Source organism: Rhinatrema bivittatum, chromosome 2 (assembly GCF_901001135.1).
Source record: "Rhinatrema bivittatum chromosome 2, aRhiBiv1.1, whole genome shotgun sequence".
Taxonomy (NCBI): Eukaryota; Metazoa; Chordata; class Amphibia; order Gymnophiona; family Rhinatrematidae; genus Rhinatrema; species Rhinatrema bivittatum.
The window spans coordinates 132003440-132020048 of NC_042616.1; the positions used below are offsets into that span (position 1 = coordinate 132003440).

Genomic DNA, 16609 nt, shown 5'->3' on the forward strand with positions numbered 1-16609 from the left:
CTTTATACAGATACGTAACAAATTTCATTAATTTATGGCAACATTAAAAAATGGTACTAGTTGTGAGCAAAAACATCTGACAGAAGTCAAAGTGCACCCCCTATGTGTATCTCAAGGGAATCAGAACAAATAAGGCTGCTAACCAAAAGTGAACAGAATAGGCAGCCTTCTATCATGCTTAGACATCAAGGCTGCTCAAAAGCCAATGACAACTATTCCAAATGTCATGATATATGAATGGTGACAATTACCATAACTCACCCAAGAGATTAAAACTATACTACCTTGTAAACAGAAATGGTTTCAAACTGTTGCATTTTGGTAGAAATTGCATGTATCTCAGGCAGAGCACTAAAATAATTTAATAATATATCTGTATATGAATATAGCAAATGTTGCTTACCTGTGTTCTCACAGGACAGCAGGATGTTAGTCCTCACATATGGGTGACATCACAGGATTCAGCCCAATTTTAAATGCAATTCTGTCAAAGCTTCCAGAACTTTGACTGGTCCCTACTGGGTATACCCAGCATGGCACTAACCCTGCAGCCAGCAAGGTCCCCCTTCAGTCTTGTTAAAAAGCTACAGGTAGTGCCGAAAATAAAATAAGAAAACATTACGAACCCAACACCGCAGGGCGGCGGGCGGGTTTCGTGAGGAATACCATCCTGCTGTCCTGTGAGAACACCAGATACAGGTAAGCAACATTTGCTTTCTCACAGGACAAGCAGGATGGTAGTCCTCACATATGGGTGAGTACCGAGCTGAGGATGTCCGAACCTGTACCCAAAGACAGGCACAACAACTGTACCTAAAGACAGGCACACCAAATGTACCCAAAGACAGGCACAACAACTGGGGTGGAATTTGGTAAAGGGCATCCTGAACCCCACCGGGCAGGCGGAAGGGTGTTGGTACGTCACGTTGTAAATAGGTTGCGCAAGACAGACTGGCCAAAGATGGAATCTTGTCTTCCAGCCTTGTCTAAGCAATAATGGGCTGTAAAGGTGTGGAGAGAACTCCAGGTGGCAGCCCTGCAAATGTCAGGAAGCGGCACCGAGCATAGGTGTGCTACTGAAGTCGCCATGGCCCTCACAGAATGTGCTTTGACACAGTCTTGAAGTGGAATGCCTGCTTGCTGATAGCAAAAGGATATGCAGTCCGCTAACCAGGAGGAGAGAGTCTTGCTTACCCACAGGCTGCCCCAATTTGATGGAATGGAAAGAAACAAACAATTGAGTGCTTTTCCTGTGGGCAGCTGTACGGTCTAGATAGAAGGCAAGAGCCCGTTTGTAGTCAAGGGTATGCAGAGCCTGCTTCTCCTGGATTGGAATGGGGCCTGGGAAAAAAGGGTAGGCAATATAATGGATTGATTGAGATGAAACTCCGAAACTACCTTAGGTAAGAATTTAGGGTGAGTGCGCAGTACAGCCCGGTCCTGCAGAAGTTTAGTGTAAGGCGGATAGGTAACTAGGGCCTGTAATTCACTAACTCTGCGAGCAGATGTGATTTCCAAAAGAAAAATCACTTTCCATGTGAGATAGCGAAGATCACAGAATTGGAGAGGCTCGAATGGTGGTTTCATGAGCCGACCCAAAACCAGAATGAGGTCCCAAGAAGGGGCTGGAGGATGCAGTGGAGGCTTGAGGTGAAGCAAGCCTTTCAGAAAACATGTTATGAGGGGTTGTACTGAAATAGGAACATCCCCAACACCTTTATGGAAGGCGGACGAAATTTTTAGACCTATTCTGACAGGTGCCAGAGATAGTCTAGAAACTTCGTGATTGGACAGGTAAAGGGGTCAAGGGATTGAGAAGAGTACCATGACATAAACCTATTCCATTTGTAAGAATACGATTTTCTCGCGGAAGGCTTCCGTGAAGCAATCAGGACACGGGAAACTGGTTCAGAAAGGTTAAGTGGCTGAAGGATTAACCTCTCAACATCCATGCAGTCAGAGATAAGGCTTGAAGATTGGGGTGGCATAGGCACCCGTTGGTTTGAGTGATTAGAAGCGGGTCCTTTCCCAAGGGAATGTGCCTGCGAATGGAAAGATCCTGAAGTATTGGAAACCACACTTGGTGCGGCTAGTGGGGTGCCATCAGGATCATGGTTCCCTTGTCCTGACGTAACTTCACGAGAGTCTTGGAGAGAAGTGGAAGTGGAGGGAATGCATATAGGAGACCGGTTGCCCATGAGAGGGAGAACGCGTCTCTTGGCTTATAGTGTTGGCTGCGAGTGAGAGAGCAGAAGTTGTCTACTTTGCGATTTTGAGTTGACGCAAAGAAGTCTATTTGAGGATAACCCCATTGGTGGAAGATGGAGTTCGCAACTGAGGGGTTGAGAGACCACTCGTGCGGTTGAAAGGTGAGACTCAGCTTGTCTGCCAACACATTGTCCACTCACAGCAAATAGGTGGCCCTGAGGTACATCGAGTGGGAGAAGGCCTCCGCCCATATCTAAGCAGCTTCCTGACACAGTAGGTAGGAGCCCGTCCCTCCCTGTTTGTTGATGTACCACATTGGCACCTGGTTGTCCGTCTGAATCAGGATGACCTGGTTGGAAAGGTGATCCTGAAATACCCTAAGAGCATATCTGATTGCTCTCAGCTCCAGGAAATTGATTTGGTGTTTGGCTTCCTCTGGAGACCAAGATCCTTGTGTCTGCAGATCGGCCACATGGGCTCCCCAGCCGAGGTTGGAAGCATCGGTGGTGAGAGTTATTTGAGGGTCTGGAGCCTGGAAGGACAAACCCTGGAGGAGATTGACCTGATTTCTCCACCAGGCGAGTGACTGACGGAGTGAGTCCACTGTGACCTTAGAGTTCACTGCATGACTCTCATGGCCAAGCGGGCCATTGGGGTGACCTGTACTGAGGACGCCATGTGTCCCAGGAGGATGAGAAAGCGGTGTGCAGTCGTGGAGTGCTGAAACTGCAGCTGGTGTGCAAGAGACACGAGAGGGAAAGCTCGTAGTTGAGGCAGAAAAGCCTTTGCCTGCAAGGTGTCCAAGTCTGCCCCAATGAACGATAAGGTTTGAGATGGGATTAAGTAGGATTTGTCGTAGTTGACGAGAAATCCGAGAGAAATTAGAGTATGTAAAGTAAGATGTAGGGAGGACAGAGCAGCTTGCTGAGTAGAAGCCCTGATTAACCAATCGTCTAGATAGGGGTAGACGTGAACACCTAGTCCTGAGGAAGGCTGCAACTACAACGAGGCATTTTGTGAAGACTCGTGGTGCAGACGCAAGGCCGAATGGAAGCACTCGGTACTGATAGTGCTTGGGGCCTACTAGAAACCTCAGGTATTTGTGATGAGATGGAATTATCGCGATATGAGTGTATGCGTCCTGGAGGTCTAGAGAGCAGAGCTAGTCTCCTCTTTGTAGAGGAGGAAGAAGAGAGCCCAAGGTTACCATTTTGAACTTCTCTCGCTGCGGGTACTTGTTGAGGGCACGTAGATCCAGAATTGGATGAACACCTCCCGATTTTTTGAGGATTAGAAAGTACTGGGAATAGAACCCTAAGGCCTTGTTGCGAGAATGGCACTGGTTCTATTGCTCTGGACTGGAGGAGGAGGGAGACCTCCTGCTCCAGGAGTAGCGAGTGGTCGGATGTTCTCCACGTCAGTAGAGGTGGGGAGTCCAGTGGAATGGAGAGAAAGTTCAGATGATAACCTTGAGCAATTATCGCTAGGACCCACTGGTCTGAGGTGATTGAGTGCCACCTGTTGAAATGGCACAATAGACCTCCCACTGGTATGTGGGGCAATGGAAGCTGGCTGCTGCTCTCTATGCCGGAGTAAAAAACCAGAAGCAGGGCCCAGCTGAGGAGCTGCTTGTGGCTTTTGTTTCAGTGTCTGACGAGACTGAGCTTTTTGAAATGGTCTCGTAGAACGGGTTCTAGTCGGTGGCGGGTAGGACTTTTTTGGGCGGAAGAATGACTTCTTAGAGTCCTTCCGAAAGGGCTGTTTTGAAGAGTATTCAGAAGGCATGAGAGAGAGCTGTCTCAGGGTCTCATGATGGTCCTTTAGTTCCGCCACCGTCCGTTGTCTCCTACACAGGGGAGGTCGGACAATCTGTCCTGAACTTCAGGGCGAAGATCAGAAGACTTGAGCCAGGCCCATCGTCTTGCCGAAATAGCAGCTGCAGATCCCCTAGTAGCAGTGTCAAAGATATCGTAAGATGATATGATCTCATGCTTGCCTGCCTCAAAACCCTTGTTTACTAGGGTTTGGAGTTGCTCTTGAAATTGCTGAGGCAGGAAGTCTGTTAAGTCTTGTATCTGCTTAAATAAGACCCTGTTGTATTGGGTCATATAGAGCTGATAAGAGGCAATTCTGGAGATGAGCATTGATCCCTGGAAGACACAGCGACCAATGGCATCTAGAAATTTCTGTTCCTTACCTGGGGGAAAGGAAGTGAGGTTTTGATCTCCTTGCTCTTTTCTGGGCAGATTCGACAACCACAGATTGGTGATTCAATTGAGGTTTGCGAAAGCCTGGAGCTGACTGAACGAGATAGGTGGTGTCAGCTTTCCTGTGGACTGGAGCCACAGAGCCAGGATGTTCCCAGTTCTTTTTGAGGAGATCCAGAAGAACCTGGTGGATAGGGATGGAGGTTATTTCCTTGTGACCATCCAGGAATTGTAACAGCTCCATCATTTGATGCCTGCCATCTTGTTCAGTCTGTAATTGGAAGGGAACCAATTCAGACATCTCCTTCACAAAATTATGAAGGAAAGGTCCTCTGGAGGAGAACGCTTTCTGCTTTCAGTAGGTGAAGGTGGTGAAGGCGGTGAAGGCAAATCAACAGTGTCTGGTGAAGAATCATCAGTCCAGGTGTCGTAGGGATTAGCACCTACTTCTCTAAGGACTAGAGGAGGCCGAGGTGGTGGGATCCCTGAAGGTCCTGGTCGAGGCTCCGAAGGACTCGAAGGAATAACTGGAGGCACCGGTGCAGGCATCGATGGATGGCACAGTGACGCCGACTGACGTATCGGCACAGATGGATGAATTGGTGGCACCGGACGTATCAGCATCGATGGCTGAGGCATCGGCAGAACTCCCGTTGGAGGGATGCGGAACAGTGTTTCTCTTCCCGATGACAAAGCAAGCGGGGAGGGCACCGGAGCCATCGGTGACCCGGGGTCCATCGGTGGAAAAGTGGCCATAAGCGCTTCCATTCTCGATAGCAGTGGTGCCAACGCTGCTGGAATCGGGTCAGTGGTCTGTTCCACAATCGGTACCGGTGGAACCTGGAGTCGATGCATCGCCTTGTCGATGGCCTCCTGAACCATCCGGTCCAGTTCTTCTCCAAGACCTGGAGCAAGCAGCCCTGGCTCTGGAACAGAAGAAGGAGGCAGAGGCATAGCCGGAGGGACCACCATTAAAGGCGAAGTCGAGACTCCCGATACCCTGCCGGGTGAGGGTTGCCTCGGTGACCTGGTTGCCGAAAAGGGTCGATGCCTTTTCTGGACGGGGCTTCTTCGACGGCGGCTCGGACGATGATTTCGCTCTCTCGATGGTCCGAGACTTTCGATGCCAGTGGCGATGTTTCTCTCTACAATCCCCTCGGTCCTGAGGGGGAGTAGAGGGTGTCACAGGCCGAGAAGTTGTCGATGCCGGACGGTCACTGGTCAGAGGTCGATGCTGGCGCAAAGTTGACTGTGCCGGTTCGGACGACGTCGATGCAATGGACGGCGTCGGGGTTTGAGCACGGAAGAGAAGTTCCATCTTCTCCATTCTAGCCTTGTGACCTTTTGGTGTCATAAGAGCACATTTGGTACAGGTTAGGATATCGTGCTCACATCCGAGACACATCACACAGATTTTGTGAGGGTCTGTGATGGACATGGTGCGATTACAGTCCGGGCACCGGAGAACCCCGTCATGGCCATGAAAAAATTGAGCGGCGGTATGGTCGACGGCCAAACTCGATGGTAATCGACGGAAAACGGGTAAAAACTTACCGGAGTACCGCAGCTTGAAAAAGTTGAAGGAGGGACCCCTGTGGGATAAATTAAATTTTAGTAATTCCATGAGGAAAATTCCTGTCAGGAATCTCTGCAGAGCTCCTTAACCGCGTGACTACTGCTGCACGGAAAAAAGACGACTGAAGGGGGACCCCTGCTGGCTGCAGGGTTAGTGCCATGCTGGGCATGCCCAGTAGGGGCCAGTCAAAGTTCTGGAAACTTTGACAGAAGTGTTCCGTGATTGGGCTCCATCTGTGATGTCACCCATATGTGACGACTACCATTCTGCTTGTCCTGTGAGAAAAGGTGGTTTGATTTCTCATCTAGGTCATTTTAATATATGGTACAAAAGGCATGTGAAGATAGAAAAATTAGATATTAAATAGTGACTTTTTTTTTTTAATTTAAAATTTTTTATTATCCAATATAATGTAAATCTTACAAACAGTATGTTAAATAGAGATGAGAACAGCAATACAAACAAACATATAGGCAAATACAGAACTTTAGTTTTGCCTCCTTAGTAGAAAATACATAACAGTTCCAGTGCAATAACTTTTCCTCAGGTTAACATATATCCAGATATAGAATTGCCATGTCCCACTCTTCCCTAGTAATCCCCCCCCCACCCTTGCCATTTCTCAGACTCTCTTCATACTATCAGTTACACTGTTCCATCTGGGCAAGGTATTGAATCAGCGGTGTCCACATCCTATAAAATTTGCGTAAGGTGTCTCGTGTGACAGTTTTTAACTATAGATTTCTTAGTGCTTCAAAAAATGTTAAATTTTCCTTAATTTCTGATTATGAATAAATATCAAAAGTATACTTACTGAATCCGAAGTTTTGCTTGGATTACTGTTAGGATTAGAAGAATGTGAATTTGAGCTATGAAGAGCACTATGGTTATGTGAATTTTCTTGTGGTGAATAACTGGTCCCTAAAATTAAAAAAAAAAAAAAGTTTTAAAAAACTACAGAGTGAAATCATTTAGTTCTCGCAAAATAAAAATTCATACCAGCTATAATTTTTCCTGTCAACACAAACTTAAGTTCCATTTGTAGCTCCTAATGTTAATGACAATCTACCTTAAAACATTCTTAAACACAACAAATGATTTCTAACCTTTCTGTGCTTTTCAACCTGGATTTCAAACAGGATTCAGTCAGAGCAAATGTAGGTATTTTCAGTAAGACATGGCTCATGTAATATCCATAATATCCTTTCCCTGCCCATCAGTGACACTACAGCTCCCTTCAAATGAATATATGAGCTTCCCCTGGGGAGTTGAAGGGGTATAGGAGTAGCTAGGGAGAGAATATCCAGCTAGTAAATTGCTGTCTTCAGAGAACGCCTACTACAGGTAACCAATGCAACTTACTTTAAAGATACGTAGTTTAATAAATCATAAACTTGGTACTTCCTAGTGAGAGTTTAGCTCTACCCTTAAAATATGGCATGGACAACAAACCTATCCTCCCATCAGGTGGTCATGTTCAGACAGTAGAGGGATGTGAATACACAAAGTTCATGCCACAGACTTGCACATCTCTTTAATAAATGTATAATTTGTGTAGGAGACGAATGTAACCATGGTCCTAATATTATGGGCCTTGACATGCACCACTAAGGTCAGACCTGCTTGGGTTTAACAGGAAACACACACCTGCTATCCAGTTAGATATTGTGTGCTTTGTCATTACATTCCTAGGTTTATTAGGATAAAAAAAAAACAAAAAGCTGGATAGACTATATAGGCTTCAGTCTGCTCCAGGTGGAAGGCAACAGTTCTCTTGCAATCTAGGGAATAAAGAGCTTTTTCAAATTTATGGAGATATAATTTAGGAAACTGCTGAAGGGAAGACTGACTGATTAAACTGAAAATCCAACATCATCATAGGCAGAAAGCTAGGATGTATGGAGAGCACTACCCAATCATGATGAAATCTGGTTTAACATGGGCACGTCACTAAGGCATGAAGCTCATCGAAGCTACAGTACAGGTACATGAACTCTCAAGAGAGGCTTGAAAGTGGTTTTCATTAGCTGGGTAAAAATCACATTGATGTTTCATCACATTGCAGAAGGCTTTACAAGAAGCTTTATTTGAGGCAAGCACCACATGAATTTGACAACTAGATGCTATACAGAAATAGGATTTCCTTCATGCGGGTAACTTTTTCTTTTTAGGACAGACTCAAAGATGTAGAAGTTATTCAAGAAGGGTTTTGTGTAGATTATGAGATGGGATCTAAAATTTTTCATTCACACCAGACAGTAAACCACTTCTACAAATCTATTAGAGATTTTGATGGATTTCTTTCTAGGAAGCTAAATTATGGACACCTCTTTGGAGAAAGCAGAGTTGCTTACCTGTAACAAGTGTTCTCACAGGACAGCAGGATGTTAGTCCTCACATATGGGTGACATCATCAGGATGGAGCCAATCATGGAACACTTGTCAAAGTTTCTAGAACTTTGACTGGCATCACTGAGCATGCCCAGCATGGCACCAACCCTGCATCCAGCGGGGTCCCCCTTCAGTCTTTTTTTCCCGCGCAGCTTTAGCCACGTGGAGTTAGGGGCTCTCACACATTCCTGACAGGAATTTTTCTTCATCCTGCTTGTCCTGTGAGAAAACGAGTTTTTACTTCCCTCAATAACCACACTGTAAAGGACAGAGACTGGATGTTCTGGTAACAATCTTCTCTGTTTATGTATGAGAAATGGGGGATATTCTCAACCTAACTGCTTTCCACAGGGACAAAGCCGAAAAAATGTAAACCATCCCTCTTCTTCCTCTTAAATTGAATCAAAAAGCAGTCTTTATATAACTCAAGGGTTCCATCATAGGTCCAGACAGTTAAGCCTATGGCAATCTGGCTTCTATGCTATAGTACAGAGACCATCCTAGTTCTAAAGTAGATGATGTAAGGAGGGATCTGGATTCTGGCAGACAGTCAAGTTGATACTACTTGACCTCATACCTATATCTTTGACATAGTCTATCATGGGATCTTATTAACAGGCTCCAGAGCTTCAGTGTTGGAAGCAGTGAAATGTGATGATCTGAATCTTTCCTTAAAAGATAGGACCCATTCTGTACTCTGGAAAGGGAAGTTTTCCTCTGTTAATTGTATAGAATTTGGGGTCCCGCAGGCAGCAATTTTGTCATCAACTTTATTAAATATCTATTTACACACCCTGCTGGATATCAGATCATGCAATCTTCAATTTCATTGCTATGCAAACTATCTACAAATCTGCTGCCCCCTCAGTCTGATATGGCAGTTCTTAGATTGTAAACCTCTGGGGGACAGAGAATCTCTACAGTACTTTAACGTAATCTGCACTTTGAGTGGCCGACCAATCTTGAAAGGCAGAATATAAATAAAAATATATTTGTTAAGATAAATCACAGTCTTACTGTGAACTTCAGTTAGATGAAATCTAATAAGCTTACTCAAACGGGTTGATTTTCAAAGACGTGCTCTATTCCCGGCGCATGCACATGGACGCCCCGGTTTTATAACATGTGTGCGCCTGTATGGGCGAGTCATCTCCAGTGGGCAAGGGGGGGTATTTTACAAAAATGCACGTGGTGACGCAGGTAGGCCTTTCCCAGTTCTCTCCCAGTCTGTTCTAATTAAGGAGCGGACTGGGAGGGAACTTCCCTATAACCCTACCTAACCTTCCTACCTTTTCCCCCTCTCCAATCTCTAACCCCTACCTATCTTTTTTTTTTTTTTTTTAAACTTACCTGCTCCTTTGGAGCAGAAGTAAGTTACATACACCAGCCGGTGCTTCCCTGGGACAGGGCTTGCATTTTAAAATTCTCCCATTAATGCTTCTAAAACAAGAGATCCTTTTGGTTAATAGGTTGGGGGTAAATCTTCAGATTAAGCAAGATGTGAAACTCTTGCTGTTAAACTGCCAAATTTAAAAGCCTGGATGTAGTTTTTGTTCCCAACCTTGATCTGATTAGTCAAAAAGCATGGCTTAAACTTGCTAAAGTCTTTCCTAAAGACCATTTTACATGCTTTGGTACTCAGATTACTGCAATTTGCTAAATAGCCTGCAAATGATTCAAAACATTTCTCCTATTTTTGCCAACTTGCACTGGGGCTGTCAGTCTCTTATAGGTCTCAATTTAAGATCAACTGCCAAACTTTTAAGGCTTTACTTTGAGCTGGTGCTCAATATTTATCTGAGAAAATCAAGCATTACATTCCAGAGCATAATTTATGATCATGTACTGTTTTTTTGCTTTCTGTTCTGACAGTTAAGGTCTCTTGACTAGTTAGCAATCAAACATGTGCCTTTTCACATATATTATGCTGGCTCTTTGAAACTCCTTACCAAAGAATAATTCAGACAGATGCTGAAAGCTCATTGGGGCTGATGTCATTAGCTAAGCTTTAAAACTGTAGGCTGAAATTCATCATACAGTTTAACACAAGCTAATTCTTCTTTAAAACTCCAGATATAGTAAACTAATGCTATGCTAATGCATTGGGAGTAAAAAAAAATGCACACATGCAAAAGGCTTAGCGTACACATAAAAACATGATTTATGCACAGAAAATATGGTTTGTTTGTACAAATCATTTTCTGTGCATAAAATTTATGTGCACAAAAATACTTCCTACACAGAAAACTGTGTACATAAACCATATTTTATGCACATAAATTACAGACTACAGGTCAGTACTCTTGCTTTTTATCAAGGTTGGACACCAAAGGTATAAAGAGATAAGCATACAGACCAGCTCATAATGAAGGGAAGTGGTATCTGCTCCTGGTCTACCATTTGATCTTATCCTGAAGGAGAGAACTTCAACTTTGCTTTACAAGCTGTCATGAGCAGGTTCACCTCTGGCAAGCTCCATTGAAGGAAGTGTGTTTGCCCTATCCTGATTCAGGGACCACTCATGAAAGTCCAGGTATCCATCAGGGCCGGCAGAAGCACCAAGCGAGCTAGGCTTGGGCCTAGGGTGCGCAAGTCATGTGGCGCTGCCACTGCTCACAGCTCAAAAAACTGAAAGGAAGGAGTCAGGTCTGCAACCGGAGGGGGGCAGGTGGCCGCAGCGCAAGGCAGAAGGTGCCTAGGGCGCCTAATCCCCTTGCGTCCATTAAGTTTACTTCCTAGAATGTTGTCTGTTGGTACCAGATATGTGACTCTTAGGTGTTATACACCTCGTCAGTCTCCTGACACAGGAAGAAGGAATCTTTTCTTTCCTGCTTGATCAAGTAAAACATTACCACCTGGTTGTCTGCTTTGACTAAGATCATTTTGTTGGCCATCTAATTTCTTAACACATCTAGAACATTCAGAGCTGCCTGTAGCACCATGTTGAACTTTTTATCCTGGTAAGACAAGGAGTTCAGGGTGCACATCTGCAGTTAGGACAATCTGTTGAGAAGACATTTGGAAGGGTAAACTGCAGATCAAACTGAAATGGGAGAAACAGTAACAGAGGGTTGTTAAAAAAAAAACAAAACAAAACCCCAAACCCACCCCAACCCTCCAAATGTAATTCATTTGTGACAGAGGTCAGCCAATGGCACCGATAGCCTGTCACATGGAAAGGGCAAAGAGCCATCGGCGCCATTTTGATTGCTGGCAGCCAATGGCCCAAGAGCGGGAGATCACTCCCGGGACCCCCGCTGGACCCACCAGGGAGTTTCAGCAAGTTTTGGGGAAGGGGGTTGGGAGGGTGGGGGGTTTGAAATGAATTGCATTTGGAGGGTTGGGGTGGGTTTGGGTTTTGTTTTTTTTTTTTAAACAACCCTCTTTCAGCCTCCGGCACCCCCCCCCCCTGGGACTTTCTTGAGGGGGGGGGCAAGTCTTGGGGTGGAACCGCTTGTCTCTTAAAAGCTAGGGCTTATTTTTCAAGCCCTACTCCAAAAATCCTGAAAATCAAGCTAGGGCTTATTATTGGAGAAACACGGTATCACTAACCTAGAAACGGGATCTGACACTTACCGGTAATCCTCAGAAACACAGACACTCAGGACGACAATAGCACCACCATCTGGCAGCCAAGGGTGGGAAGGTCCTGTCCTCATTAAAGAAAAGGAAATTATCAGGTAAGTAGTAATTTCTCCTTTCTTAGCATTCAGATAAGTTAATCCACACCAGTGGGATGTTCCAAAGCTACTCCCAAACCGGGCAGGAGGCTGCGTCCTCCTGGGCCTGCACATCTAGGTGGTAATGCCTGGAAAAGATGTATAAGGATGACCACGTGGAAGCTCTGCAAATCTAGATGGAAGACAACAATCTAATCTCCGCCCATGATACTGCTTGAGCTCTAGTGGAATGAGCCCTCATCTGACTAAGCAACGGCTACTCAGCATCCACATAAATGGCCATGATTACCTCCTTAATCCAGCAGGCTATCGTAGCCCACAACACCGGCTCACCCTGTTTACTCCTACCATGGAGTATGAACAGCCGGTCCATCTTACTAAGAGGTTTAGAAACCTCCAAATACCTCATGATATGCCTCTTGACATCCAAGGTCCTTAACAGGCGACATTCATCTGCAACTCTCTCCCTATCCAGAGTTGGCAGGGAAACTGATTGATTCAAGTGAAAATCCAAGACCACCTTTGACAAAAAAGATAGGCAGTATGCAACTGTATCGCCCCCGAAGTAACTCACAGAAATGGCTCCAAGCAAGACAAGGCCTGCAGTTCAGAAACTCTACACGCAGAACAAATTGCCACAAAAAATACCATCTTCAAAGTAACCTCAAGGAGAGGTTACACGGAAGTTGAACGATGGGACCCACTAAAACATCCAAAACCAGATTAAAACTCCACAAGAGCATTGGTAACTGCAAAGGATGACAAAGATGCTACACCTCTTAAGAACCGTGCCACATCCAGATAGGTCGACAAGGGTTCACCATTCACCTGGTTTCCTGACCTTGGAAACAGGCAAGAGCCGCCACCTGTACCTTCAAGGAATTAAGGGTCAACCAATTAATCAAGCCATCCAGCAAAAAATTCCAAAATGAGTGGGATCTTAACTGAACAAGGATGAATCCCTCGTTCCTCCCACACATAAGCTAAGGAACTGCAGAACTTTTGCACTTGAAGCAAAGTAGCAATCACAGTAGTGGAGTATCCATGCTTCAGCAACAGAGCCCTCTCAAGGGCCATTTTGTAAGATAAAATAGAGTTGGATCTTCCTGAAGAATAGGCCCCTGCCATTGCAGATCCCTGTGGACGGGTAATCAGAGAGAAGAGCCCACCAGGAGCTTTTGAAGATCTGCATACCATGGCCTCCTGGGCCAATCTGGTACCACCAGAAGCACCATCCCTATGTGATTCTCGATTCTCCAAATCATTCTGCCCAACACGGGCCACGGGGGAAAGGCATATAGAAACTCGCCTTCCGGCCACTTCTGCAAAAGGGCATCGAAGTCCAAGGACTTTAGATCTCTCCAGTGACTGAAGAAGCGAGGAACCTTTGCACTGTGTGATGTCACAGGCAAGTCTAGAAACGGGAGGCCCCAGCAGTCCACTATGAGCTGGAATGACTCATTTGAAAATTCCCATTCTCCTGGATCCAGACTGTCTGCTGAGAAAGTCTGCTCTTACATTGTCTTTTCTTACAATGTGTGAGGCTGACAACTCCTGAAGATGTACTTCCATTGCATGAGCTGGGCTATTTCCTGCAAAACTTGCTGGCTCTCGGCCTTGGTGATTGACGCAAGCTGCTGTCGTCGCATTGTCTGACAATTCAGACTGCTCAACCCTGCAAGCAGTTGACAAACCGCAAGCATTTCAACCGAATGGTACGGGCTTCCAGCCGATTGATGCTCCAGAGAGACTATTCTATACTCCAGCATACCTGTGCCGTCAACTCATGACAGTGAGCCCCACAATCCTGGAGGCTCACATCCAGGAGGAGCACTAACCAGTCCGGTGTTCGTAGAGAAACGCCCTTCCTTAGAAGATCCACTTGCAATCATCACTGCAATTGAATGGCGATCTCCACTGGTAAGTGAAGCCGTATCGAGTAGTCCTGAGACTGTGGACTCCAACGAGCAAGCAATGTGCGCTGAAGAGGACGCATATGTACCCTTGACCATGGAACCACCTCTAGGGTGGTTGCAATCAAACCGAGCACCTGTAGATAAGACCACATCGTCGGGCGTATTGCTTCTGTCAATAGTCGCACCTGTGCCATCAGTTTCTGAATGTGGATCTCTGGCAAGAACACCCTGCCTTGCTTTGTGTCAAAACAAACAAAGATAATCCAGTGATTGGGACGGCAAGAGATTGCTCTTGTCCACGTTCACCACCCAACCTAGTTCCTGTAGGAAGGCGATCACCTTGCGTGAGAACTGAAGGCTCTCTTTCATGCTCTTGGCCCAAATTTGCTAATCATCTAAGTATGGGTGGACCAGAATGCCTTCCTCTCTCAACACTGCCGCTACACCACCATGATCTTGAACGAAGTTCTGGGCGTCGGGACCAAGCTGAAGGGTAGCACTCAAAACTGATAATGCTGCCCCAAAATAGCGAAACACAAACAGTTGATGATCCAGCCAGATGGGAATATATAGGTACACCTCTGACAAATCCAGACATGTAAGAAACTCCCCGACTGTACCGCCATTATCACTGAGCATAAGGTTTCTATGTGGAAACAAGTCACCCACAAATGACAGTAGAATCTCTTGAGATCTAGGATGGGGTGAAAGGAACCCTCCTTCTTGGGTACAACAAAATAAATGGAATATCGGCTTATATTTTCTTGCAGCATGGGCACTGGGACTACAGCCCACAGGCTGAGGAGTCTTGACAATGTACACTCCACTGCCTGCCTCTTCTGCGGAGGGCTGCAGGGAGACACCATGAAAACATCCCGAGGAATGCTGAGAAACTCCAGAGCATAGCCATCTCTTATCACTTCCAGAACCCACTGGTCTGATGTGATCTCGACCCACCTCTGATTAAAATAAATAAATAAATAAGAGGTGACTCCGAATCTCCTGTTCCCAGGGGTGGGTAGGCCAGCTTCATTGAGAGGTTTCGGGGGGGGGGGGGGGGGGGGGGGGGGGGCACTGCCAATTGAGCCTGCGCCCTGTCTGGGCTGCCTGGGATGAAAGGACTGAGACCTACCCAAAGGTCAAGCCCTCTGAGAAGTCACTCCTTTGTAGGGTCAAAAGCGTTTGAAACCCCTAGCATGATCTCTCGTGCCGAAAGAACGTGGTGTCCTTCTTATCCTCTGGGAACAGAGGAACCTGGAACTCACTCCACTTATTGGCTATTTTTTCCCCAACTCACTCCCAAACAAGAGTGATCTTTTAAAGGGCAATTACATAAGATTAGACTTTGAAATTGTATCGGCCGACCAATTCCTCAGCTATAGCTGATGCTTGGCCGCTATCACCAAAGCCACCCCTCTGGCAGAAATGTGGACCATGTCGCAGCCCGTATCTGCCCAGGAATTCAAACCAAATTCATCGAAGTAAACAAGTACAAGCCACCAGGGAGCAACAAGAGGCTATCTGCAAATTCACCGCCATCGCCTCAGGCCTGCTTAAGGATAGCCTCAATTCTCCTATCATCCTTCAATGCCGCTCCCCCTTCTACAGGGATAGTCATCCGCTTGGTGACTGCACACACCAGCGCATCCACTTTCGGAAAGAGCAACTGCTCTCTCGCAGCAGGATCCAGGAGGTACGCTTCCAAGGCTCGTTCCCCCTTTAAAATTAACTTCCAAGGCATCCCATTCAAGATCAATCAATTCTTGAATAGCATCCATAATGGGGAAGAAACATGATGCTTTACGCAAAGAAATTAAAATGTGATTTTTCTTTGGCTCAGAGATGGAATCACTACCCTGGCACTCCCAGCATCTTCAATGTCTGGGAGATCAGAGCTGGCAACTCATCTCTAAGAAAGATATGTAACAATGTTCTATATGGCTCCAATCCCGGAGGAATTTCCCCATCCTCCAGGGAGTAAGGATCAGCTTCATCATCTGTGCCATCTGGGTCCCCTTTTCAGCATGACCCGCGGTACCAGGCGCACAGAAATCCGCAGCCTACGATCCTAAACTGTTAGGTTTGTCTAGGCCTGCCGACTGCACCTGAAGAAAGGACTACAGCCCTTGAAAAAATTCACCCAAGAAAAGGCAGAAGGATCCATACCAAAACCAGGGGGTATCTATCCTGCATCCACTGAGCTACTTTTCCCCATTGATGATCCAGTTAAGTAGCCCAAAACCAGGCGAAACCTATTGGCAGTTCCACCTCCTGTTCCATACCCGCATCATGCTGGGAAGAACTGGGCTTAGCAAAATCAGTTGGAGACCATTATCCCTGAGCCTCCAAGCAGTGCCGACAAGTTAGAGAGGACACCAGGCTGTAATGCCCGAATATGGCAAGCAGCACAAAGGGAAATGCGCTTAGGCTTCTTTGCTACTGGAGCCATGGATAAACACCCGCTAACCATGCGCTCCCAAAAGCATCTGATAACTGTGCGCCCAGTTGTGAGGCCACCTGGACAGGGAAAGAATGAATTAGTAGAGAGGCTGGGGGAAGGAGGGAGTTATTACAAACGTTGGAATGCAAGGGGGTTAATTAGAGAGGATGGAGGTAGGGATAAGGACAATA

At 46.0% G+C, this 16609-nt stretch overlaps 1 protein-coding gene across 1 annotated transcript in view; it reads right to left on the reverse strand.

Moving 5' to 3' along the window:
• The window catches only part of WAC (WW domain containing adaptor with coiled-coil), a 317083-nt gene that overhangs the window by 242728 nt on the left and 57746 nt on the right, over positions 1-16609 (reverse strand). The window contains exon 4 of the mRNA XM_029588633.1: positions 6806-6912. Within this exon, the coding sequence (XP_029444493.1) occupies positions 6806-6912 (107 nt within the window). The remainder of the gene's footprint in view (positions 1-6805; positions 6913-16609) is intronic.